This window comes from Thamnophis sirtalis, unplaced genomic scaffold, assembly GCF_051295495.1.
Source record: "Thamnophis sirtalis isolate CommonGarterSnake01/CBP01778 unplaced genomic scaffold, rThaSir2_p1.2 scaffold_3, whole genome shotgun sequence".
Classification (NCBI taxonomy): Eukaryota; Metazoa; Chordata; class Lepidosauria; order Squamata; family Natricidae; genus Thamnophis; species Thamnophis sirtalis.
In genome coordinates this window covers 156568123-156593740 of record NW_028261383.1, presented here as the reverse complement: position 1 = coordinate 156593740, position 25618 = coordinate 156568123, and the positions used below count along the sequence as shown (strand labels likewise).

The window sequence follows — 25618 nt, the reverse complement described above, 5'->3', positions numbered from 1 at the left end:
TGGCTGCAATAACCAGGCCATGCCCCCCCTGGCCCCCCAAGGGCAAACAAAATCCTGATGCAACCCGCACTGGGATCGAGTTTGACACCCCTGGTTTAGATGGTCCTTCTATAAGCAGAATAGCTCCTTTTATGTGAAGGACTTTCCAAATTCAGGGACTATTTTACTTGCAGAGAATCATTTAAAAAGCACTAATTCCTTCTTCTTGCTGTCCCCATTCTCTTCCCCTCCCCCAGATATGACCAAGAGTTGGGTTTGGGAAGGTGGCACAGCCTGTTGAGAAGATTGTCATGCTGGTTTGCTTATTTGTGGCTTATTTGTGCTTATTATTAGCATGATGTGAGAACCCAACACTTGGAAAGCACAGTTGATAGCAGAGAAATGGGCAATTTGAAGTGCCACCACTGAATGCAGACCCCAGGGAAGCCTCGAAATAGACCTGCTGAAAAACTTACTATTTTAAGTTGGGAGAAATACAGAAATTATACAATAAACACCAAAATGCGGTTCATTTAAAAAATTAAAACATGTGGCACAATGAAAATCCCACAAAAGAACAGAAAATGCCAACCTTATCTATGTGTCAATTCTAACCTCATTTATTTTGCATCACTAGTCCAACCATAGTGTAACTTAGATCCACCACCAGAAGTGCAAGTTCTAAGCGCTTACTAAGCAATTGTCCAATTGGTTTAGAATAATGTGAATTCAGCGAGTTGCATTCAACAAACCAAAATGTTAAACATGCCATGGCTTAATATATGACCTAGTCATATGGACACATCTCACTGCATTACATATAAAACCTCAAATATCTTTGTGCTACACATGGAACTATATTTTACCTCTGAAATGTACAAGTTCTTTTCTCGATTGAAAACAAGCCCTCTGCATTCTGAAATGAAATTAATTGGTTCAATTTTAAAATAAGCATAAATATTCATGTTGAATATATTTAATTTAAAAGTAAATGCTGCTAGTCTCACAACTTTTCTCTTTCATCACTTTAGAATTACAATTCGATAACAATTTTCAGAGATTTCTGAAGGCCTTACTTCTGCTTTAAACTCAGGGAGCATTTTACCGATTAATTGATTTGTTAGACTTATAATCCCGAAGAACTCAAGAAGCACATCACATTCTTTCTTCCAATATTTCACTAAAATATAATTGTGTAAACAGGGATGGGTACAGTAAGTGGTCCCAGTGAGCTTCCAGAGCTGAGAGTGGACTCAAACCTGGTTCTTCATGGTTCCAGTTCATCTCAGGGCCACACAGACCTCTTTGAGTATATAAAGCAACAACATTATTCAGGAGAGATCAAATATGTGTTTTTGTCCCAGAAATGTAATATGAGCAAAGTGAAGTCCAAAGTGAATCTGACTCATGAACATACAGGAATCCCATGCAAAAAGAGCAGCAGGGCAAACTCTGATGCCCAATCTCAAAAATATTTGAGGGAACAAGTAATGTGAATATTTTCGAATACACAGATTTTGGAAAGTGATATCGTGCTGTGTTAGCTCTGCTGTTTTTGATGGAGGATACACTTTTTGTTAATCATACTTACATTCTCTATCATTAAAAAGTCTATTATAATAACACAGCCTAATTCGAAAGATCTTTGTTCAGAAATAAGTTCCCTAGTAAATGTGTACAATGGACCATTTAAAACAGAGAATAACAACTGACTTTAAGGACCCATATGTTGCAGACAACCAGACAGGAAGCTGCTTACAAGACCTGGCCTAATGAGGTGTTTAGCTGCAAAAGATTGAATGTTTTTCTTTATGTCCCTTAAATGTCCCCCACAAAAGATATTTTTGAATGGGTGCTCAATCATAAACCAAGCCTCCATACATGAATAAAGTCCCATGGACTGTATTGTGGTATCTTCCATACTGTGTTTTTAACAGATGCCTTGTCTCTGTCATTGGAGAATATTATATAAAAATTGTCTGGGTGTAGCAGAGTTATCCAAGCATCATTTAATCTATCCAAATATAACAGGATAGTAGCGATTGTGAAACAAAATACCAAAAATTAAACAGAAGCAGCAAATAATGTATAACCAGGAGACTCCAATGTAAACAATATCTGCAAAAACAAAAACATTTAATTTGTATGATTAGGTATTGTCCAGTCATTTTTAGCAAGAATAAGAGATAAAGTCTTAAGTATGGGTGTGCCTCACAATTTGCTAGGACTGCCCATATAGTATTGAAAAACTGACAAGAGTCTTTTCAGTACCTTGGAGAGCACAACATAGTTGAAATTGATCGTGTTCCCTCTGGATGTATTGCCAAACCAGTAAGAAGCAATTTGTATCGAAGATACAGTGCATACCCTGTTAACAGTTCACTTCCTCCTTAAAGTTCAGAAAAAATAAGAGGAGAGTCTGAAAAGCCCAAAAAATAATGACAGTTTTACTAAAGAATCTAGAAATGTATTCTTATGCATATAGGTTAAGATGGTGAGGAGGGAAATCCTAGCTTAACTACAATGAAAGTTAATAAACATCAGTTTAGGGTGATGTGTGAGCCCATTTATGGCTCTAGTTAAATATCTAAATTTCATTTTCATCAGACTGACAATGGTCTTGCAGTTTGGGGTGTCTTATTTCCATTTTGCAGATGAAGAACTACGTATGTCAACAAGCAGACTAAGATTTAAATTTATATTATTAGTATTTTAAATATTTCTATAGCCTTGTCTGGCTCCCTCACCTCTGGAAAGTGGACTTGGAATACTAAAATCTGGCCTCAACTAGGAATTTGCGGGAAAAAACCTTTTTGGAAGAAGAAAGTACCAAGTTACCTATGTAGTGCAGTACTGAAGGCTACTTCTGCTGACTGGCACTGCCCATAATTTGATTCTCACTGGCTCGGATTGACTCAGCCTTCCATCCTTCTGAGGTCGGTAAAATGAGGACCCAGATTGTTGCGGGCAAGATGCTGACTCTGTAAACTATTTAGAGAGGGCTAGTAAAGCACTGTGAAGCGGTATGTAACTCTAAGTACTATTGCTATCTGAGTCAAGAACCTGCTGTGACCTGCCAGTGACCAGCAGAGCTGGCAGCAGATTCGGACAGTGAGGAGGTTGGGGGGGGGACATGGGCCAGTCCTGGAGTCTGAGGAAGGCTCTGATGAGGGCTCTGTGTAAGAGGCAGAGAGGGGGTCAGAGCCCTATGCCAGTTATCAGCTGCCTTTAGAATCAGATATCAGTGAGGCAGTCGAACAGCTGGAGCCTGTTCCCAGTGTGCGCATGTGCAGAGTTCCTAGATGAAGAGAATAGCTAAAGAACAGGGCTCGACTTGGGAGTAAGGCCACAGGTGCATGATGAATGCCCCCTCCCAGAGGAAATAAAAGAGGAGCGAAAGGGGAGTGGAGTTTGCAGAAGACACTTAGTTCGCTTAATTTGGTTGGTAACTCTCCGAGACTCCTTGCCAAGTTCTGCAGATATCGGCCTGGCAGCTCTCCAAGCCAGATAAGGTCTGTGACTGTAAATCCTCCCTTGAAAGACTTTGCTCGATATGAATGAGCAGAATTTACAGTAAATTAATAAAAGGGTTTTTTGTCAGGACAAGGAGTCTGCTTCATGCTGTTGGGAAGCCTGGGTCAGAACAGAACCATACCAGAGAGACCTACAAAAGGAATACTTATTTAGACTGTGCTGTTTTTAGTATATCAAGTTACAGCCAATGATAATCAATTCCTATATCTATTCAGTAGGACTTACTAGACATCCCACGATCCATTAGGCCATCATTTCAAAGTTATTTCCATACCTAATCAGAAAAATAGAATCATCATGGATGGGAGCAACTTCTAATCTCTTGCCAGCTTTCCCATTTGACATTGATTGTGGGAAACTCAGAAATCACTTCTCCTCATCTGATCTGTGGAACTGCCTGTCAATTTGCTGAGGGGAAAGGGAACATGGGAGCCATCAACCAAGGAAAAGTACAGTCCCAATCCCCATCCTGGCATGTCCTTAAGGACCACTTCCCTCCAGGGAGGATGAGGGCTCACCTGCTAAGCACTGGTGCTTCCCAGGCAGCCCAGCCTCACAAAGCAGCCAATCACCATTCACATGATGGGTGTTGTTGCCAGCTGATTGGGCACAGCAGTGGAGCGGAAGTGATTTCTGACTTCCTGCCAGCTTCCCCATTGAGTTTGCTTGTGGCAAGTTGGCAGAGAACATCAGAAACCACTCCTCCTCTTCCCCAGCTGACTCATGGAACTGTCTGCTGGTAGTAGAGGGAATAAAAGAAGTCAAAGACTACAAGGAAAACTGCATATCCCCTCCCAATCCCACCATGTCCCAAAGGGTCCCATCCCTCCAAGGGGGAAGAGGGCTCATCCATTGACTACAGGCGCTCCCAGTAAGTCCTAACTCATCAGCAGGCATCCAAGTCACTCCCTTGTTCTTTCTTTGCTGCTCACCACTGTTAAAAGATTCCAAATTTCAGTCTCAGTTCCAAAGCAACCAATTGTTGTTCAGCTATCAGGTCATGCTGCCCACCAGTTGGTTACAGGAACTAGAGGAAAAACGGGCAGAGATATGACCCTCCCATCTTCCTAGTGCCACATAATCAATGGGTTTCTGGGAAGCATAAATGGAAGGTCTGGTAGCTCTGAAGCAGCCACAGCTTCCCAAAATTTCATTCCCATGTGAGTCCAGCATTCTGTAAGTTAGCCCATTTGAGTTACCTTAGTAACTCAATAATTTCACACAATTGAAAATCATAAACAAAAAGACACAAGAGCTTTTAGTAATATACTATTGGGACATTATTTCAGAGATATTTCCTTAACAGATTCCTCAATGCCACAATGGCAAAGCTTCTAAGGTACTGGAAACATTCTTAAAAATTTAAGGAGATAATTAAGAAATATCTCTGCCTTGAAAGTACATTCTGTATGATGTCATAAAATACTTTATGATGGTTTTTATGCCATTAACTTTCTATAACATTTGCCAAATTTCAATTCCACGGGAGTAATGGATTCTGGATGCATTCTGTAAGTTTCCCCATTGGAGCTATATTGGTTGAAATATTTTGCTCTACAGTGCACCATTTTGCCCAGTTAAAGGTTACAGACAAAGGTTTTAGTAGTACATAGACGGAGTTCAATGGCAACCTAGTTCCAAATAAGGCTCCATAAAATTGTAGTTAATTTGATCCAAATAAAAAGTGGACCGGAGCAAGGAAATTATACCAGCTTTGAGAGTCTTCTGTCTGGTTCAGCTACTTTATCTGATGTAAGCAGATTCATGTTTACATCACAAGCCTATATTACTGTGAAGTCATGAACCTCTTAATCTGAAATTTGTCAAAAATCCACAGGATACTCATTAGAATTTATCACAGAAGGTTTGAGATTAGACATCTAGGTTACGTGGTCTTCGGAAACTCTTATCTCTCTGCTTTTATTTTGGGTTGGAAAGCAACCCATCAATTTTTTGAAGTAGCATAGCAGATTATTAAAAAGAATAATTTTGTAAATTAAATGGAATACCCCCAGTTAATACTATCGTAGTTTAATAATACAAAACCCACTTCATTTCACACTACGGTGAAATAAACTTGTGGTATATATTGGGGGTGAATTAAATTGCAGAGTGCAGCCAGTCACTGCCTTCAATTAAGAGTGCATCAATTATATGTGTATGTTTGTGGCGTGTGTAGTTGTTTTCTTTTTTTTTTTTTAAAAAAAAGATGGATACTTAAAATGATTGGTGGAATTTCTTTTTTCCCCCCTTTTATAGTATTGAAATTCTTCTTGAGGACATTTTTCCACTTAGCAAGCTCTCTGACTCTTCACAATCAATCTCTTCAGCTTAGGTCAAATTCCAGGCTGTACATGCAGAATTATAGTATTTATTTTTCATATTGGCTTGCATTACCTGGCAATCACCGACCCACCCCATAGAATGTCCCCTATTTCTGTTTCTTCTCTTTACACTCCACTGCTGTTATCTCTTAGGAACCACATAAGCACAATAGGATTCCATCCTTCAAACAGAAGCCTGGGTACAGTATCCAAATTCTGATGGGAGATATTAAACATTACATGGCTCTATTATCCACTGCTCTTGTTTTCCAGCTAATGCTTAGCTGTACTTTATGGTAACCATGTGGCTTTTTGCAGGACAAAGGGACATATAGACCAAGTAAAGAAACAAGAGACTGAGATCGGTGGTAGAAATAATATTCCCTGGACACATGTGCCAGACTGCTTTTGATGGCTCTCTTCCCTCCCCCACCCACCCCCATTTTCTCCCTAGCAATAAGCCTCTGTCTGAGCAGATGTGTTCATCAGAATGAATTATAAGGGTGTAAAATGACTTCTTCAGTTTTCTTTTTGATCCTCGCTGATTGACAGCTTAAAAAGAAAAAAAGGAACCGGCCGGGAGAATCAGTATGCAGCAAGCTTAGGAAGAAAAAGCAGGGGGAGGGGAAGAATCTATTAGAAATACGCTTTGTTTTGAGTTCTCTGGCACCCAATCATACTTCTAAGCCTTTACAAACTGGCAACTAGCAGCTGTCAGCTCTAATCATCCTGCATAATCGACTGAAACCTGCACATCAAGCCGATGGGAAGGGCTGTGGAATGCGCTTGGCTCCCCAGAGTGTTTTGTGAGCTAGAGGCCACAGATAAAAAATGTTTGGGTCCCCAGCAGATCTTACTAAGAAGATCTTTTGGGATTTCATTGGAGGCAGGCCTAGCACGAGTTCAGCAACTTTTTACTGAACCCCCAAATCATGGAAGTAACTGAAGTGAATATGGGTAGTCCTCGACTTAACAACAGTTCGCATAGCGACAATTCGAAGTTACGGCACTGAAAAAAGTGACTTGTAGGACCATTTTTCACACTTATGACTGTTGCAGCACCCCCATGATCATGTGACTAATATTTGGATGCTTGACAACTGGTTCATATTAGCACTTAGCAATAGCACTTAGATTTATATACCGCTTCACAGTGCTTTACAGCTCTCTCTAAGTGGTTCACAAAGTCAGCCTCTTGCCCCCAACAATCTGGGTCCTCATTTTACCCACCTCGGAAGGATAGAAGGCTGAGTCAGCCCTGAGCCTGGTAAGAATCGAATTGCCAAATTGCAGGCAGCCGGCAATAAGCAGGAGTAGCCTGCAGTACTGCACTCTAACCACTGCACCACCATGGCTCATATTTGTGATGGTTGCAGTGTCTGGGGTCACATGATCCCTTTTTGCGACCTTCTGACAAGCAAAGACAATGGGGAAGCCCGATTCAATTAGTAACCGCGTTAGTAACAGCTGCAGTGATTCACTTAACAAATGTGGCGAGAAAAGTCGTAAAATGGGGCAACTGACTTAACAAAGTTCTCACTTAGCAACATATATTCTGGGCTCAATTGGGATCATAAGTTGAGGATTGCCTGTACCAAGGTCTGGTTTTAAAGGTAGTCCTCAACTTAGGAATCACAGTTAGGACCAGAATTTCCATTTCTAAACAAGGCAGTTGTTAAGTGAGTCACGCAGATTGTATGACCTTTTTTTGCTAGGGTTGTTAAGCAAATACTTGTGTGGTTAAGTGAAGAATGTGGTCATTAAACATTAAAACTGATTTTTCCCTTTGATTTTGCTTATCAGCAGCTGACTGAGAAGGTTGCATGAAACACCACAATTGTCATAAATACATGCTGATTGCCAAGTGCCTGAATTTTCATGTGACTCCGGGGATGTGGCTGTAACAGTTAAAAGTGGCATTTCATGTGGTCTCTAAACAAATGGTTGCAAGTCAGTTAGACTACCTCTGCTGCAGCATTCCCCAACCTTTTGGGTGTGGCTGCAACGGGAGGGAGGTCAGCGATAGTTTCATGCACGCAGCCTAGATCCTGCACATGTACAAATGAAGCTTTGCACACTCACCCACTACTTTGCATGTCCCGGTTCCCAAAAGCCACAGACCAGTACCATCTGTGGACCAGGGGGTCCACAGGAGTTGGGTATCCCTGCTCCACTGGATATACTTCTGCCTTAGTTATGTTGCTGTTGCCCTATACCAGTGATGGCGAACCTTTTTCGGCTTCCGTGCCAAAAGTGGGGGGAGCGCAGGGGGGTCATGTGCAGGCGTGCCACACCCATACTGTTATGTGCATGACCCCAGTGCGGATGTGTGCATGACCAGCACTCCCCCAATTTTTGGCGTGCTCTCTTCACCTTCCCAGGCTCCAGAGGCTTTATAGGAGCCTGGGGAGGGCGAAAACAACCTCCACGGCCCCCCAGATGCCCTCCAGAGGCTTCAGGAGCTTCCCAGAAGCCTCTGGAGGACAAAAAAGTGGACCTAGGGACAAACCAGAAGTTTGGGAACGCACTTCCGGTTTCCTCATAGGGCCGGTTTTAGCCCTCTGGAGCCTTCAGGGAAGCCTCCTGAAGGCCCCTGAACGCTCCAGAGGATGAAAAACGGTCCTGTGGACAAACTGGAAGTCACTTCCGGTTTGCTTGTAGGGTCATTTTTTGCCCTCCGGAGCCTTCACTGATGCCCCCTGAAGGCTCCAGAGGGCTAAAACCAGCCCTAAAAGCAAACCGGAAGTCTGTTCCTGAAGTTTCGGTTTGGCCGTAGGGCCAGTTTTTCACACTCCAGAAGGCAAAAACTGGCCTCAAATCAAGGCTGAAGTCAGCTGGCCAGTGTGCACATGCGCGCTGGCCAGCTGACAGGGCAACGCCTCACGTGCCCTGACAAATAGCTCCACGTTCTACCTGTGGTTCGCCATCACAGCCCTATAGACTCCCTAAAATTCCTATATAAAGAAATATATATTGGCCTTTGGTATTCAATCATAATTTACCCACTAAGATTTAGGCAGAAAGACTTTCCAGTAAAAAGTTGAGACTTTGGAACAGGTTTATTTAGAAGCTAATTGTGTGCTACTAAATTCTAATACAGTAACCAAAAATATTTGTGTTTACAGTAAAATGGTAAAATATCATTCCTATCATTTTTGTGGTAATTTCCTGGCTTGCTTTAAAACTGGTCAAACTGGTGGCCCATGCTTCACGTGCAAGCCATGCCCACCCCAGCTTCCACAAAGGCAAAAATGTGATACATCACGTGACATGATTGAGTTTGACACCCGTGCTTTAAAGGGTTGACAAGTTACAACCCTAGATGAATCAAGGTGCCTATAAGCGATGGTTACTCACGTTTTGACCATCTCCCAGTTTGATTACGCAGTCTTCCAATATGAAACAGTATGCCAATTCAGAGTGCCTGGCACTACTTTCCTTCCTTCTTTCTTTCTTTCTTTCTTTCTTTCTTTCTTTCTTTCTTTCTTTCTTTCTTTCTTTCTTTCTGTGTGTATGTATGTGTGTGTATATATATATATATTTATGTGTGTGTGGTGTGTGTGTGTGTTATATTTGTGTAACTTTGTGTATATTTGTAACTCTAAATACACACACACATACATATACATATACATATACACATATATACACACACACACACACACACACACACACACACACACACACACACACATATATATATGACTGCATGTCTGTATGTTCCAGCATAACTCTGGAATGACTCGAACAATTTCAACCAAACTTGGTACACAGATGACTTACTCTCTGGAGAGAAATACTGTGGGGTAAGACACCCCCAACACCCCTTGGTGTGTGTGTTCTGTTAAGATACAGCCTGTTGTGTCATACTGCCATGCTGGCTTCTACTGTACAGAGCAGTGGAGTTGCCATGGTAACAGCTTCACAGTACTCCACAAGGAGGCTCCTTCTGGTAAGGGGGAAACTCCAACATTAGAAATTATGTTTGATTCGGACATTTCCCCCTATAAATAAATACCTGGGAAATGCATAAAACTGGCTTACCTGTGCCATTTGGCTGAGGTTGAATCTACCTGTCCTGTAAAAAATTGCAAGGAGGCCTGCTGGGTCCCCACTCTAACTGAGGGTAATGGGACATGAATTGTATATTCCTATTCTGACCTGTGCAGCTTTTTCTCTTTTGGCATTTCTCAAAGCCATTGAAACAATCCAACTCCACCCTGCATTTAACCAGAATTGTTAGCCATATTGGGTTTACAAATAAAATTGGTTTTTTTAAATACTTTGACCCCCAGAATCTGTAGATTTTGGCAGGTTGCCCAAATTGTTAAACAAATGAACAAACGGAGTTGATATTTTCAGCATGGGCTCTGGAGATTGGGGCTGTTGATGTGGGGGTTGGACTCATACTGCACATTAAGCCAAAATAGATGAGACACACAGGGTTAAGTAAGTTATAGCACTCCAGATGTTATTGAACATCCTTCGTCATTGACAAAGCTTCCTGAGGATGCTAGAGGTTGCAATCCAAGACTAAGCAGACGCACCATGAGTTGAAGACTACAGATTTAATTAAAAGCAAGAGGATAAGTGGACCTTTTAGTAAGTAAAGAACTCAGAAGAAAAGATCTTTAAAAAGTTGATCTCCTTTGGGTCTAATCTTCATTTTAAAATGGTAATTAACTGGGTTTTTTAAAGCAAAAAATAAAATAAAATAAAAGCAAAGCAAAGCATTGTATATAAACTGAGCGGTGAATAAATAATAAAGAATACATTACTTTGTCTGTGACACTATTTCACCGCAAATTCGGACTAACGATTATTAAAGGAAGTTTTGGAAATAGAACTGCCTTATATCACGCATCATGCTACAATTTGAGTGTCGACTGATCTTGGAACTTGATTTTCGCAACAGATAAAATATTTCTTGATGTCTTAATTATTGACTTGTTGAATCGGCTGACATAAAATGTAGCAATCATAACCTATTGCTTTCTTGATAACATGGGGCTGACTGCACTGAAAGGTTGTAACAAGCTACGCACTGCAGGCAAAGTTACCAAGTGGTTGACTAGGCAGCCATCTTCTTCAATTCATACACATATTGCCAAGACTTTGATGATTCAGTGTGTTTTATAGCTCTGTTTAAGCTGTTTAATGTACGGGAACTGCCACTAATCTGGGAAAGATGGACTAGAAACTAGCTACTTCATTCCTATTGGCTAGTAGGAACTCAAGAGTAAATAAGAGGATAATTAGTCCCCTAATGGCAATAGATTGAAGACCTGCATAGTGGGGTGTTCACCTGTGGTTGTTTTATTAGTGAGATTCATATGACCACTGATTTGAAATTGTTTCAGGCTTGTTCTCGAGATTTCCCCCACCACAAAAGGGTCCTCTTTCATTCCTTTGTTTAGATGCCTGCCTGTTGGTTTAAAGTGTGTAATTAACAGATTGTGGGGGCCACTAAACTGGCAGCTTAAATCAAGGCCATCATGTATCAAATGGCTCAGTGGTAGTTGATTTGTTTTTCTCAATTAAAAAAAAAAGCCCTAGCATGAGATTTCCCCAAAGGGTAAGCAGAGATAGAAGTGCTACATCCACATCAAACTGGTACCAACCCAGCCCTCAAGCCGAGCTGCCAAAACTGAGCTGCAAAATTATGGATGACTGCCAGATGCCCAGAATTTGAGTTTTATAGCAGTGCGTTGCTGCCATTTAGTGAGTGTCTATATTTCTGCAGCACAGATCTAATAGTCCTGCTATAAGGCAAGATTATGCCGTTTGCCTTGACTGGCAGGATTTTGAGGCAGCAGGCCTCATTTTCGTGTGTTCCGATCTACAAAAGGAAATTTTCCTGGATAACACCTTACACCCAGGGGTGGGCTTCAAAAATTTTAGTAAGAGGTTCTCTGCCCGGTTGCTGGATGGGCGTGGCCATGGTGGGCGTGGCCTAGCCAGCCCCCTGCACCATGGGGGGGGGGCGTTTTTGCCCGCCCCAGGCTCTGGAGGCTTTTCTCAAACCTTCCGGTAGACCCATTTTTTGCTCTCCCCGCACACCCTGCACTTACCTGCATCCAAAATAGGTTGTATGGGGACTCCTGCGGGGACAGGGCTAGCCAGGAGTGGAATTTGGGGGTTCTCCGAACTGCACAGAATCTTAGCTAGAGGTTCTCCCGAACCCCCGCAAATCCCCAGCAGCCCACTCCTGCTTACACCTTCTCTCAGTCATACCAATAGTGTAGGATCTGAATTGCTCACTTGCTTGTCTGGTTCCTCTGGGCCTAATCCATAATTTGGAGGGAGACAGCTGGTGCTGCCCCTTGCTCTTCACTTGCTTGGAGGGTAGGTGATTAGAGAATGGGGGCAAAGAGAAAGAACGCTCTCTAAATATGGGTCTCTCAACATCAGTCTGACAGTATTAATCCCCGTCTCCAGTCCTGTGGGGATGCATTAATGAGTTGCAATTGCCAATTATCTCTGAACAGTTGGCACTTTCCCTACGTCTGGGAGTGTCATTTGGAGATTACACCTCAGAGAGCGTAAAGTCTTGGGGTATTTCTACTGCTTTCGCACCAGAGGATATTTGTCAATGAAAATCAGGCCCAAGAGGAATTCTGAGGCCAAAGGATGCATGTGCAAAGAGAGCGGGTATCTGTAAATGAAAACAGTTTTGGGTACAGTCAGGGTAGATATAAGACTGATTGAATGCTGCCCTGTTTTCTGCCCTTTTTAAAATTCACTGAAAAGGCAGTACAGTAAGAAGCTATTTCAGACAAGTCTTGTCAAAGCAGTTAAGCAGCTTCGCTTTTGTGGCTTTACTGATGATTTTGCATTCATTTGGGGGTAGTTCCCTGTCTCAGCTGATATCCTGATGCCAAAATACAAAATAAGCATTTTTGTTCACTAAGTCTAACCTCAGAGCAACTTGAAGTAGGCATATCTTTGGCAGTTAGGATGCGAGCCTATTACACATACAAATATTCTTCTCAGTTGCTAAATACTAACTAGGCCTTCTCCTATCTAAAATGGGCTTATTGGCAATTTTCCACCTCTCTCATTCAGAGGAATAAGCAGGTGGCCTGGATTTCCCGGATGACCATCTGGCAGGGACATTTTTGATCTTCCTTCTTCCACTTATCTCCTGCACAGCTTTGTGATATCAGTATTGGTGGGTCTCCTAGTGCTTTTCACTGGGTTTGCCTCCAGGTCTAAACCTCAAATCCTTGATGGATTTCGCTACATAGAACCAACAAGACACTATGGCAAGGAGAAGACTCATTACAGCAGGGGTGGGTTGCTGCGGGTTTGCAAGCGGTTCAGGCGATTCTCTAGCTAAGGATCTGACCAGTTTGGTGAACCCACAAATCCCACCCCTGGCTGACCCCACCCATCCTCTCCCAGGAGTCTCCACGCAGCCCGTTTGAGATGCCAGGTAAGTATAGGGGCCACGCAGAGGCGCTGGGAGGGTCAAAAACAGGCCTCCCAGAAGTTCCAAATGGAGGTAATGGCCCCGTTTCTGGCCTCGGGAGGGCTTCCGGACCCAGGGGAGGCAGTTTTCGCCCTCCTGGAGCTCGAGGAAAGCCTCCAGAGCCTGGGGAAGGCAAAAACGCCCCCCCCCCCATGGTGCATGAGGCCAGCTAGGCCCCGGCGCTATGGCCACGCCCACTCATCAACCGGCCAGAGAAGCCGTTGCTAAAATTTTTGAAGCCCACCCCTGGATTACAGACTTATTTTTTGTGAGCATTACTTGAGTAAAATGATGTAGACAAATTCATTAGAATTTAGAGAGCATGTATTGAGCATACGCCCCAAGTGCCTGGGATGAGAAAATTGTCTCTTCTCAACATGATCGCCATGGTTACAACAATACAGGTAGTCCCTGACTTATGACTATAATGGAGCCCAAAATGTATATTGCTAAACAAAACAGTTGTTAAGTTAGTTTTTGCTCCATTTTATAACCTTTCTTGCCATAGTTGTTAAGTGACTCACTGCTGCTGTTAAGTTAATAACACAGCTGTTTATTGAGTCTGATTCCCCATTGACTTCCCTTGTCAGAAGGTCCCAAAAGATGAGCATATGACCCCAGGGCATTGGATCTGTCATCAATATGAGCCAATTGCCAAGCATCAGAATATGGATCATGTGACCGTGGGAACACTGCAACAGTCTTAAATGTGAAAAAGTGTCATATGTCACTTTTTTCAGTGCCATTGTAACTTTGAATGGCCACTAAATGAATGGTTGTAAATTGAGGATTACCTGTACATTTACCAGAAGGTGAACAACTGCACCCCCCCCCCCAATACTCTTTCCCAACCCAGTGGGGCCTTTGTGGGATCCCCAATCATTACTGCAGTTAAATAAGAGGCAAGTAGATAGTGCTTTGCTTTGCAGTGTCAATATAATTTTTGTTCATTTGAAAAGAAATCGTGTAGGACATCTAATCAGCACTAAGAGAGGTAAAGAAGCATGGCTGGCTGGGGAATTCTGGGAGTTGAAGTCCACAGGTCTTAAAGTTGCCAAGGTTGGACACCCTTGCTGTAAAAGGTTCTTGAAACCCCTGTGGGTTCCTCAAAACTTGGAAGGAAAATGGGAACAAGGCTCTCCAAAGAGTTAACTAGAAATGAACTTTGGACTGTGTCCTGATATGAGTCGTAGCCCTTGGTTCTCCATATAAATGAAAGAGTAGAGCTGTATCCTTGCACAGAGAAGAACTGAACCCTACAAAGGTTAAAGGTAAGGGTTTCCCTGTCCAGTTGTGTCCGACTATAAGGTGCAGTTGCTCATCCCCGTTTCTTAGTTGAGGGAGCCAGAAATGTCTAAAGACATTTTCCGTGGCCATGTGTCCAGTATGGCTATACACCAGGGGTGTCAAACTGAAAGCCTGTGAGCCAGATCTGGCCAATGGGGTACTAAAATCCAGCCCACGGGTCAGCCTGGAAATATCAAAGAACCGGCTCACGGTACCTCTGCCAGTGAAAACGGGCCATGTGACGGCCCCCACGTGGCCTGTTTTGGTCGGCAGTGTGCTGGAGGAGGCGTCCATCCCTTCCTCCCCACACTGCCCCCCCCTGGCTCGCAGAGGAGAATTACAATGCTGATCCGGCCCTCAAAGAAATCCAGTTTGACACCCCTGCTATACACCAAAGGTGCATGGAACGTTGTTACTTTCCCACGGAGCAATCTATTCAAATTTTCATGCTTTAGAACTGCTAGGTGGGCAGGAGCTCGGGCAGGAATGGGAGCTTACCTGGTTGCGCAGCTAGGGCATAGCTATCTAGATAATCCACTAACTTCTCTTCCATTTAATTATTCCTGTTCATACTAGTGGAAATGCCACTTGAGGTGTCCTGGATTGGAAAATACAGGGAGCTAAGCATGGGTTTGCATAGAAATTTATTGTCATGGTGATCTAAAATTATAAACAGCATTCCAGCTTTGCACAAGCCTACTGAGCAATATTCCTTTCACAACCAAAAAAGGAAGAAACAAAGGGTGATAGAGAGGAGGAGGGAGGCCATGTGAGTTGTCCCCGTCACAGCATATCTTTTTGCACATTTGAGTTCAGGTTTTGATATGGCATCCCCAGAAGAGAGACTATTGCAACTTTGAGGGGAGTGTTGGATGGAGAAAGCTGCCAGCCTCCCTGTCCACCCTGCATGCTCTTCACTTACCTCATAATCTGAGAGAACAATGTCAGCCCCTGGCAGTCACTCCAAAGAGAGACCCATGTTTGAGTAGGAACTTTCCTTTGTAAGAGAATTATGTATGGACTTTAGGGCAGCTGTGACAATGGATGATGCTTTCTTTATACACATACTTAATGTTGCTACCAGGAGCTTCAATCACAATTTCTCATCCATCTCTCGACCCCATCAACAGAATAACTATATTCAGCCTGAGTGGTAAATTTTTTGTATAGTAAGATGAAATGTATTTAATGCAAGAGCAGGGTACTTTAAAAGTATTTAAACCAAATACGAATGATGCAAATGAAATTTACTGGTTAAAAAGATGATGGAACATGTGGAGATGCCTAAATTAACCTCTTTGATTAGAGGGGGGGCAATAACTACATTTGTGGCTGACTGGAAAGCCCTTATAGACTTTTAGCATAAAACAGGGGGATGGGGGAATGCACATATGATCTTTGTGTTGGATGGTTAGAAAAAATCTGGATAATAGAGTGAGTTCTCTTTTGTAATCATAGAGTAAGAGATAATTTTGTAATTGCACTTGTATTTGCTGCAAAGAAAATCAGAAGCTTTTTTCCTGTTACTTTTTACTCTTTCTTTCTGCAGTTTTTCCTTTCTTTTCTTTCTTTGCTGCTTTTACTTTTTATTAGTTTGTGTTGGTTCTTGGTAAAACATTCAATAAAAAAAATATTTTAGCAAAATGAAGCAACATTAAAAATGGAAGACTATCAAGGGCTTAAAATTGGGATTACCAAGTGGCACTGTTTACTTTCAGAGGAAAAGCAACATGGGCGGTAGAGCTGAAATCTTTACCAGTCAAAAGATGGTAGTGTATGGCTGCCACCAGATAAACAATTACGATCAAAAATAAGCTTAATCGTCAGTCAGTGCCTGTATGCATTCACTTTTCTCCAAACTTGTGGGCTCCCAGAATTATTAGGCTCCCATAAACTGTAACCAATGAGATCAATGGTACTGATGGCTAGGAATAATGAAAGTACAAATCCATAATCTACAGGTCATCGTGTAGGAAAGTTGCATTAAGGAAGGGTATAGATCAGAGGTGGGCTGCTACCGGTTCAGCCCGGTTCGATTGAACTGGTAGTGGAATTCAGGCCTGGATCGCAGAACTGGCAGCGATCCAGGTCTGCCACACCCCTGAACCAGCTCCCTTGCCAATGCTGGGCACCACCATATATATTTTTTGTGACTGCATTTGTGCAGTTCACTGTAAATTGTTCTGCGTATGCACAAAGAACAATTTACACTGAACAGTGCGCACACACGCAGCGCACATCTGGCACGCACGCAGGTTGCGAACCGATAGTAAGACCGGCAACAACCCACCCATGGTGTGGAAGTATGTTATATTCAGAAGAAGCGAGAGCCTTCAACTTGGGTGCAGAAGTACATTCCGTCATATCCTTTTTCAAACTCGAGTCACCTTGGATTCAGGTTTGACTCTTGTTGAACTACATGGATGCAGTTTCCTTGGTAAACATGAAAGCAGTTTGCCATTGCCCTATTTCAGGGTGTTGTTTTGACTTCTAACTTTAGCTCACAGCCCTGGATGGCTCATTCCAGGTACTAACCAGAGTCAACCCTGCTTAGCTTTCTAGATCAGCCAAGATCAACAAGGTACACAACCTAACTGGGCTTTCCCTTTACTGGGCCGACCAAATAATTTGGTGGGTCAATAAGGTAGTAAAAGGCAAAAGGCACTTTTGTTGTTGGTATTGGTGTTGAAAAGGGACATTTGACCTTGCCAGTGGGTGTCAAGTAGACAGGTCAGATTTGCAGGGGGTTACATTGCTTCTGAATAAGTAGTAAGTGATGCCCTTTGGGGTTCTGTAGCAAAAGACCAGCAGGGTCTGCACTCCTTATCCCCTTTTCTCTTTGGTTACCTTGGTGATATGCAGGGAGCTGTTGCTAAGCAACAGTTTCAAGTTAACACACAGGGAGAGCAAGAAAAAGCTTTAGCTGTGTTTTTGTGTATGGCCATCTGCATTTACCTTGATGCTCAGATGCACAAGGTAAGGGCAGTTCAGTCAGAGAACCTTAAAACCAGGATTCAAATATAAGGAAACTGAAGGAGAAGAAAGCTTTCACTACTTTTTCCACCCCAGTATGTAAGGACATACTTTGTTTTAAAGGGGAAGAATCGGTTCATATATTACAAATTGTGCTAATATTCCCTACAAGCCGTAATGTTTTGAATGTCTGCTGGTTTGTAGTCATTTCTATTACCATAGCAACGTCCCACGCCCCTCCCCCCATAATCCTGGTTGTAAGGGTTTGTCAGTGTAGGTCCCTCATAAACGTTCACATGTCCAATGTAACAGTAACCAAACCCATCTTCACAGGAGACCACAGACAATAGCCAACCATTTTAATGGCAGAAATAACTCATTAGAAGCAATATTTTGTATAAAGAGGACAGGGCTGGAATAGCAAATTCAGATTTGATTCAAGCCATTCAGTAAACTCATACTTGTCTTAGCCTTAATCCAAATCCACCATGTTACCTCAGAAATTTAGAAAGTATTGGATATATGTCCCATGTATTTGGGTTTATAGTAGAGGTGGCGCAGTGGTTAAATGCAGCACTGCAGGCTACTTCAGCTGACTGCAGTTCAGCAGTTCGGCTGTTCAAATCTCACCGGCTCAGGGTTGACTCAGCCTTCCATCCTTCCGAGGTGGGTAAAATGAGGACCCGGATTGTTGTTGGGGGCAATATGCTGATTCTGTAAACCGCTTAGAGAGGGCTGAAAGCCCTATGAAGCGGTATATAAGTCTAACTGCTATTGCTATTGCTATTGCTATTTCCGTTGCTTGACAGCTCAACTTCTTTCTGGTCAGGCTTGCTTTGAACTTCTCCTGATTCAGGTCTTATATTGAAGTTAATTCTTGCCAGCTAGGATGGATATGATTGCAAGTCAACTTAGTGCCAATCTTACCGTTTCCTTTTGTAATTTAGGCATTCAGTACATTCTCATGAGAATTCACATAGCACCCTTGGACAAACATGTATCACAGTCCAGTTCTGCTGTTCCCATTTCTCCAACACAATAGCAAGAGCCCTTAGACTTATATACCGCTTCTCAGTGCTTTACAGCCCTCTCTAAGCAGTTTACAGAGTCAGCCTGTTGTCCCCAACAACAATCTGGGTCCTCATTTTACCGACCTCGGAAGGAGGGAAGGCTGAGACAACCTTGAGCGGTCAGAATCAAACTGTCGAACTGCTGGCAGCTGGCAGTCAGCAGAATTAGCCTGCAGTACTGCATTCTAACCACTGCGCCACCACAGTTCAATCATCAATATACTGTCCAGTATGCTTATTTTTCAGGCATTTCAAGTGGTCTTCTCGATTCCAAGCATGCTCAAAACCTTGCCACATTAATGTTTAGAAATAAGGACCGCACGGTCTGAAAATAAATACAAATGACCACTTAGCCCAGAGTGCACATAACTACAACTGACAGAATGATGGCAAGAATGATAATTGGTTTTAAAAATGGCTGGGAAGTGAACTTCAATGACCTCAGTGGCTGCAGTAGACTCTTCAAAGTGTCTTTTGCATACAGAGATCTCTGCAGGTGGCAGGGTGAGGCTGGTCTACTACTTCCATTGCTGGGCATTTTACATGAATATGCAAATAGCAGAGCAATGTTACACAGATGTTTCTATGAGTCTGGAAAAGAGCATGGATGCACACAAGCATCCATGGTTACATGATGGATATTTTGCTCATTGGTTCGTGTATTTTAAATCTATAAAGTCTGCTGCCCTCCAGATGTTCTAAACGCTATCATTTCTACATCTTTTACAATTAGCCACATTGGCTATGGCTAATAGGATTTGACGTCTGAATTATCTGAATCAAATTGCTTACCTTGACAGACGAGAAAACATAAATCTACATGTTCGGTGCTGTTAGGCAGACCGATATCTGCATGCTTTTCCCCCTTCATTCTCTTACTAATATCTAAGAAGAGTGATACTGGAAGAAGAAAATTCTGTTTGGGAGCCTACTTTGTCTGACTTCCAATCCTTCTGCAGATTTGTTTTAGTGAGGAAAAAGTTTATGTATGCTCAGAGACTTCCTCTTCAATATTAAACAATTTAAGGGACATAAACGTAGTACTAAGATCTACTTAATTTTAGACATTTATCTGGTTTGTTCCCCCTTCTATGCATGGCAATATTTCTCTTTGATTTGCTTATATATCTATTGCCTCTTTATCTCTCCTCATACCATCTCTGTCAGTATTGGCTAAGATCTTTCCTTCCACCTCCAAGTAACTGAATGCTTTAGAAATTGGGTAAAGCTAAACCTTGGCCCCCAGCAATGAAGAAAATCGCCCAGACTTGTTTCTCAGCAGCTTTTCCAAGGTATCAACACAAACACCTGCCTGTAGTTTCACTTTGTGCATTCCCTGCCACTCAAACCTCTTCTTGAGAGGACACTTTATGCCCTGTTGAGTGCATCCTTTTTCTCTGACACTTGTCCCCAAAACACTGGAAGGGGGTTGCGCACCCAGTCGCAGCTGCCCTTCCTGTTCTTCCTGGCCGGGTGAAAGTAGCACAAAGAACCGACTGTTGTGCGTGGGAGAGCTGAAGGGTTGAGTGAGTTGTGCTTGCAGAGCAGCTGATGGGACATGAGGAGAAGGACCCCATTGCTGTGTTTCTCTTTAGCATTCCTGCCATCGCACTGAGCCCACAATCAAGTATTTGGTCCTGAATTTCCTGTCTGCTAAGGGGGCTGAAAACGAGGATCTCGTGAAGATGTTATTTCACCCTGTGTGGAGATCAAGAGGGAATGGCCTGTCTCGTAGGGTGGGTGTTGATGGGAACGTAGTGTCCCAACTCTGAACTGCGAGCCAACATAGTTCAAATTAAAATTGTGTTTTACGGTGATTGGGATCTTGCTGTGTGAGAGCTGACAAATACTATTTGCTGAAGCTTCTTCTACCTGCAGTGTGGGAACAGCCACAGATGCCTCACACAGCTGTTGTAGGAACTGTAGAATTATACTTAACTATTTATTATTAATCTTTTTCTTCCTTCCTTTTTTTTCCTTTTAGAGGCTGTGGCAAATAGCCAAGAATGGACTCTTAGCCGCTCTATCCCTGAGCTACGCTTGGTAAGTTTGTTCCCCTTTGTTCCTAGGTTTTATCTGACTCATGGGGCCACATGTTTATTCCTTAAACTGCAGCTCTTCAGGACAAAAATCTATCCTCTGAGGCTTTTGTAAATGACCAGTCAACTTGATGGAGTTAATTCAGAGATAGGACTACGTGACTCTTTTAGAAGTTGACCTACAACTTCCAGAAGACCTAGCCAACAAGAGCAATAGTGAGGACTGCTGGGAGTTGTATTTCAACAAGCATCTAGTGAGCTACAGATTCTCCAAACTTGGCTAAGGAAGTGATACATCTCTCGATCATCTTTCCAAATCTGTCTCTAACTATCCTCTATTTTTATCTATCATCTATCTGTCTACCATGCATATTCTCTAATGTTACATAAATGCTGTCCTAATACTGATGTTAATACAAGTTGTCCTCAGCTTATACCATTCGTTTAGTGACTGTTCAAAGTTATATATAGCAGCACTGAAAAAAGTGACCTTTGGCTATTTTTCACATGACTTGCAGCATCCCCATGGTCACATGATGAATATGTGGATGCTTGGCATGTATTTATGATGGTTGCAATATCCCAGGGTCGTGTGATCACCTTTTGTGAACTTCTGACAAGCAAAGTTAATGGGGAAGCCAGATTCACTTAACAACCATATTACTAACTTAACAATTGCAGTGATTCACTTAGCAACTGTGACAAGGAAGGTTGTAAAAAACTCACTTAATTAACTGTCTTGCTTAGCAATGGAAAATTTGAGCTCTATTGTGGTTGTAAATTGAGGACTACCTATAATTAAGTCTGAAGTAATTGATACATAATAGTACTTTTGGAGCTGGTTTGACCTCAGAAAAGAATGATGGAATGGGTGAGCAGATGAGTAGCAAGCATTGCTTCATCGTTAGACCTTTCTGTTCCCTGGTCTGCTGCTTATTAAAAAGCAAAGGATTGAAGAATAAGATCTTTCCAGATTTGATTACAAATTGATTCAATCCTAGATTCATGTGAGGATTGAAACGTAGACGTCCAACAGTTTTCCACAAATATCCTTGGCTCCCACAGCTTATTAAAATATGCTTTACAATGCATGTGGTAATGGAAATACTGTGAATATCAATAACAAATAACAGCCAGTTTGATCTAGTGGTTTAGGCACCAAGATAGAAACCAGGAAACTTTTGAGTTTTAATCCTGCCTTAACGTAAATGCTGGCTGGGTGAGTTTGTGCCAATCACTCTGTCTGCACTCACCTCAGCTCAAAAGGTTGTTGTTGTGGGGAAAATAGGAAGAGGAAGGAGTATGAGATATGTTCACCACCTTGAGTTATTTATAAAAATAATAAAGGCAGAATTAAAAATATCTAATCTAACAACAATACTGACCAGAATTTAAAAAAAAAACGTGTCTCTTCTTCAGGGGATCCTATCATAAGGGGAGTTATCACTCTTGAGAACCGCAGACTTGGTGATGAACCATTATTTGGGAGTGAAGAGTAAAGTACCTGGGTAGTGAGGACAACAGATCCTAAAGCATCTTGCTTTCGCCTCACACCACCCATTGGAATGACAGACCGCAGCTCCTGTCGCTCCCAGCCGGCATATGGCTTTGAGGCCCTACAAATGTTGGCTAGCAATTGGATAGAAGTTGTTCTCCAATGACTCAATGGAGAGCATCAAAGTTGAGGGGGAAAAATGCTGCCTTAACTGCTCCAGAAAGCCAAGGACGATGAGTTTCACCCTGAAATGACTTGTGCTCTTCGACCTCCACAGGGCGTCCTTGGGACCATCAAGAGTGGCAAATCAGCCCTGGTTCACCGCTACTTGACTGGATCCTACTTGGGCCTTGAACCTGCAGAAGGTGAGCTGCCTCCCTCCCCAAACTGAAGCATCTTCTCTGTGGCCATGCCTTCATTCGGCCCTTTGGGGCTTTTCATTTCCTCACAAAGCTGAAACACTGGAAAGCCCAAAGGGGACAGAAGGGGTGTGTGAATGGAGAAAAATGATTTATTTAGATATGTAATGTGAAAAATTATAGAAAGCCTGCAGGACTTCTGGAATCTTTCCCACTTACTTCATAGCGGTAGGACTCTTAGTCACATTACTAGGAGGGAGGAGGGCTTGGAATAGTTCCATAGAGATAGATGCTCCCAGGGATTTTTTTATTTTTTTCCCCCTTCACATCTTTTGCCTGATTCTGGCCCGATTTTTAACTTAATCTTTCTTTTGCTGACTTTTTCCCTTTGTTCAGGTTTGGTTCCATTCTGTTCTTTTGGGGAGAGTATTTCTGCTGGCAGGCAAGAAGGAACATAGAGTTCTGAATCTCTTTACATGGTTTCCTCCAAATATTTCATTAGGTTGGAAAGAATAAAAAGGGGGGACAGACAACTTCCTTTTCACCCTCTGCCATAATCGCTGAGAGAGGTTGACTTGGGCTAATTTATATCGGCCCACTCTTTCCTGTTTGGGGACCGGGGGGGCAGAGAGAGTGGGATTGGGGAGGGAGCTATAAGCATCTTGCCTTGAACTCTCAAAGGAAAGAGTGATATAAATCAGTGGTGGGATTCAAATAATTTAACAACCGGTTCTCTGCCCTAATGACCAGCTGGGTAGGCGTGCCTCATTGGTCATGTGACTGGGTGGGTGTGGCCAACTCAACATCACTAACGTTGATAGGCACTTCTCCTTAGCTGTTACAATGTAAGAAGGGTTAACCAGAGATGTAGTTTCTGTAAGCAGAGCAATAAAGATTAGGCTAGAAACAACACCAGAATGTTTGCTTCCTGCCTTGCTTATAGGATTAGCTCTGAAAAGTGGAAAAAATACAAGGAGATTTCTTCCAACAACCGGTTCTTCGAACTGCTTAGAAAGTTAACAGCCTGTTCTCCCGAATAGGTGCGAACTGGCTGAATCCCACTACTGATATAAATCTAATAAATCGATTCACGCATAAATATTTTGCCTTCTATTTTTCAGGGGGCCAATTCAAGAAAGAGGTCGTGGTGGATGGGCAGAGCCATCTTTTGCTGATTCGAGAGGAAGCTGGGCCACCAGATGCTAAGGTACGACTCCCTCGTAGGTCCAAAGCTTGCAGTAGGCCAAGACCTAGAGCACTTTAGCTATTTGTGAACAATTATAGTTGATCCTGTTTTAAATGCCAGGAGGACATGATTTATGGAACAAGTTTGTTTTTCTGTAGCAATGTTTTCCCTCATCCAGGGACCGAGGGACTGTAATTCTGAAGAGAGGAAATAGATTTAGTTTTGAAATGTACAGCTATGCTGGCCAGGCTAGAATTTGCATACTTAGCCCTGGGTGGCCCCATGAGCTCTTTCTGAAGCAAATGTGGTCCTTTAGCTGGCTGGTAGTTAACACAATCTTCCCACCTTGTACTGTCACTCACGGTGCCTAAGCTATCACCCCCTGTGTAAGGGGAAGGCTCTTTCCAAGCCAAGTTGTCATGGAGGGACAACTGTTGCATGCAGAAAGGTCCCAGCTATAGAAATAAATTGATATCTATCCTCACGGTTAAAAAGTTATTCCCCCATTCCAGCAGTTATAGTTAAAAAAAAAAACAAATTTGAATACCATGAGAAGTTTTTATAATTTTTTTTATGAAAGGAATTTCAGTCGTACTTATGATACACATTTCACTTGCAAATTTGAATGAAGTACAGGTAGTCCTTGATTTACAACCATTCATTTAGTGACCATTCAAAGTTACAATGGCGGGGGGGAATGACTGACGGGTTGTCACATTTACGACCGTTGCAGCATTCCTGTGGTCACGTGGTCAAAATTTGGCCATTTGGCAAAGGCAATGGAGGAAGCCAGATTTGCTTAACGACTATAAATCTGGCCTTAGATTCTGCCTCAGTTTAACTTCCCAATAAGCAACCGAGTCGGGAGATCATTTAAAAGCAGTTCATTGGGGTACCCTGATAAAGTGAGATCTCTCTATGAAAAAGGAGAGAGAACCTTGAGCCCAATCCTACATTCCTCTATATAATTAATACAACAAAGAAAAATGAAAGAGGAAAGTTGGTTGGACAAGATAAGAGTAACCCCCACTTTGCACAATAAATCAACCACAAAGCTTGTTTGAATTTAGATAATCAGATGTCAACTGACACTTAGAAACGCCTTCTTACCAGAAGATAGTATCCAGCCATCCTTCTGTAAATTCAGTTTTCAGTTTAGGAAAGTTAAAGGGTATCTTATCAATCCACACAACCATAGGATAAAAGTTTTACTACATTCCAATTTTGTAATGAGCCTAAACATAGAAAATAAGTCAAATTAATAGACAAAATAATTGTGTTAGTTAACAAATTACTAAATCCATGTCATGTGCCCCTCAATGATCACTTGACAACTGCAGTGTTTCACTTAGTGACTTGTGGCAAAAAAGTGTTGTAAAATGGGTGTGATTCACTTAACAATGGTCTTGCTTAGCAAGATAAATTTTGGACTCAATTTTGTTCGTAAGTTGAGGACTACCTGTAGTTACTACCGTAATCTGGAAGTCATAGTGCAGTGCTATGGGCACTACAGAACCTGTCAAGTCTTAGAATGAAGCCACAACCTCCCTGAATTCTTAGATTAGAATTGATTCCAAATAATTACAATGGCTAAACATCTCACCAAATCATTACATCTTCTAGGATAGGTAATGGAACCCGAATCTGAAAAAGTGTCTGTGAAGTGACCACTCACAATTTCTATTCAGGGCCAGTGCTAATCTTAGAGAATGAAGAAGCAGCCTTAAGCCATCAGTGCTGGGATATAGCGAGGTCTTAAGAAGATAGCATTCTGTATGCCACACAGTTTGCCTTAACCAGAAACAAATTTCCTGGTACCTTCCAGATGTTTTGGACTACAAGTCTCACAATACTTTGCCATTAACCATAGTGGCTGAGGTTGATAGACATTGGAATCTGAA

At 42.3% G+C, this 25618-nt stretch overlaps 1 protein-coding gene across 3 annotated transcripts in view; it reads left to right on the top strand.

The window, feature by feature from the left end:
- AGAP2 (ArfGAP with GTPase domain, ankyrin repeat and PH domain 2) overlaps positions 1–25618 on the top strand; it is a 175525-nt gene that overhangs the window by 118119 nt on the left and 31788 nt on the right. For all 3 annotated transcript variants that reach the window (XM_087710534.1, XM_087710533.1, XM_087710532.1), the window contains exons 2-4: positions 20623–20681; positions 22450–22537; positions 23653–23738. In XM_087710534.1, coding sequence (XP_087566660.1) covers positions 20623–20681; positions 22450–22537; positions 23653–23738 — 233 coding nt within the window. The remainder of the gene's footprint in view (positions 1–20622; positions 20682–22449; positions 22538–23652; positions 23739–25618) is intronic.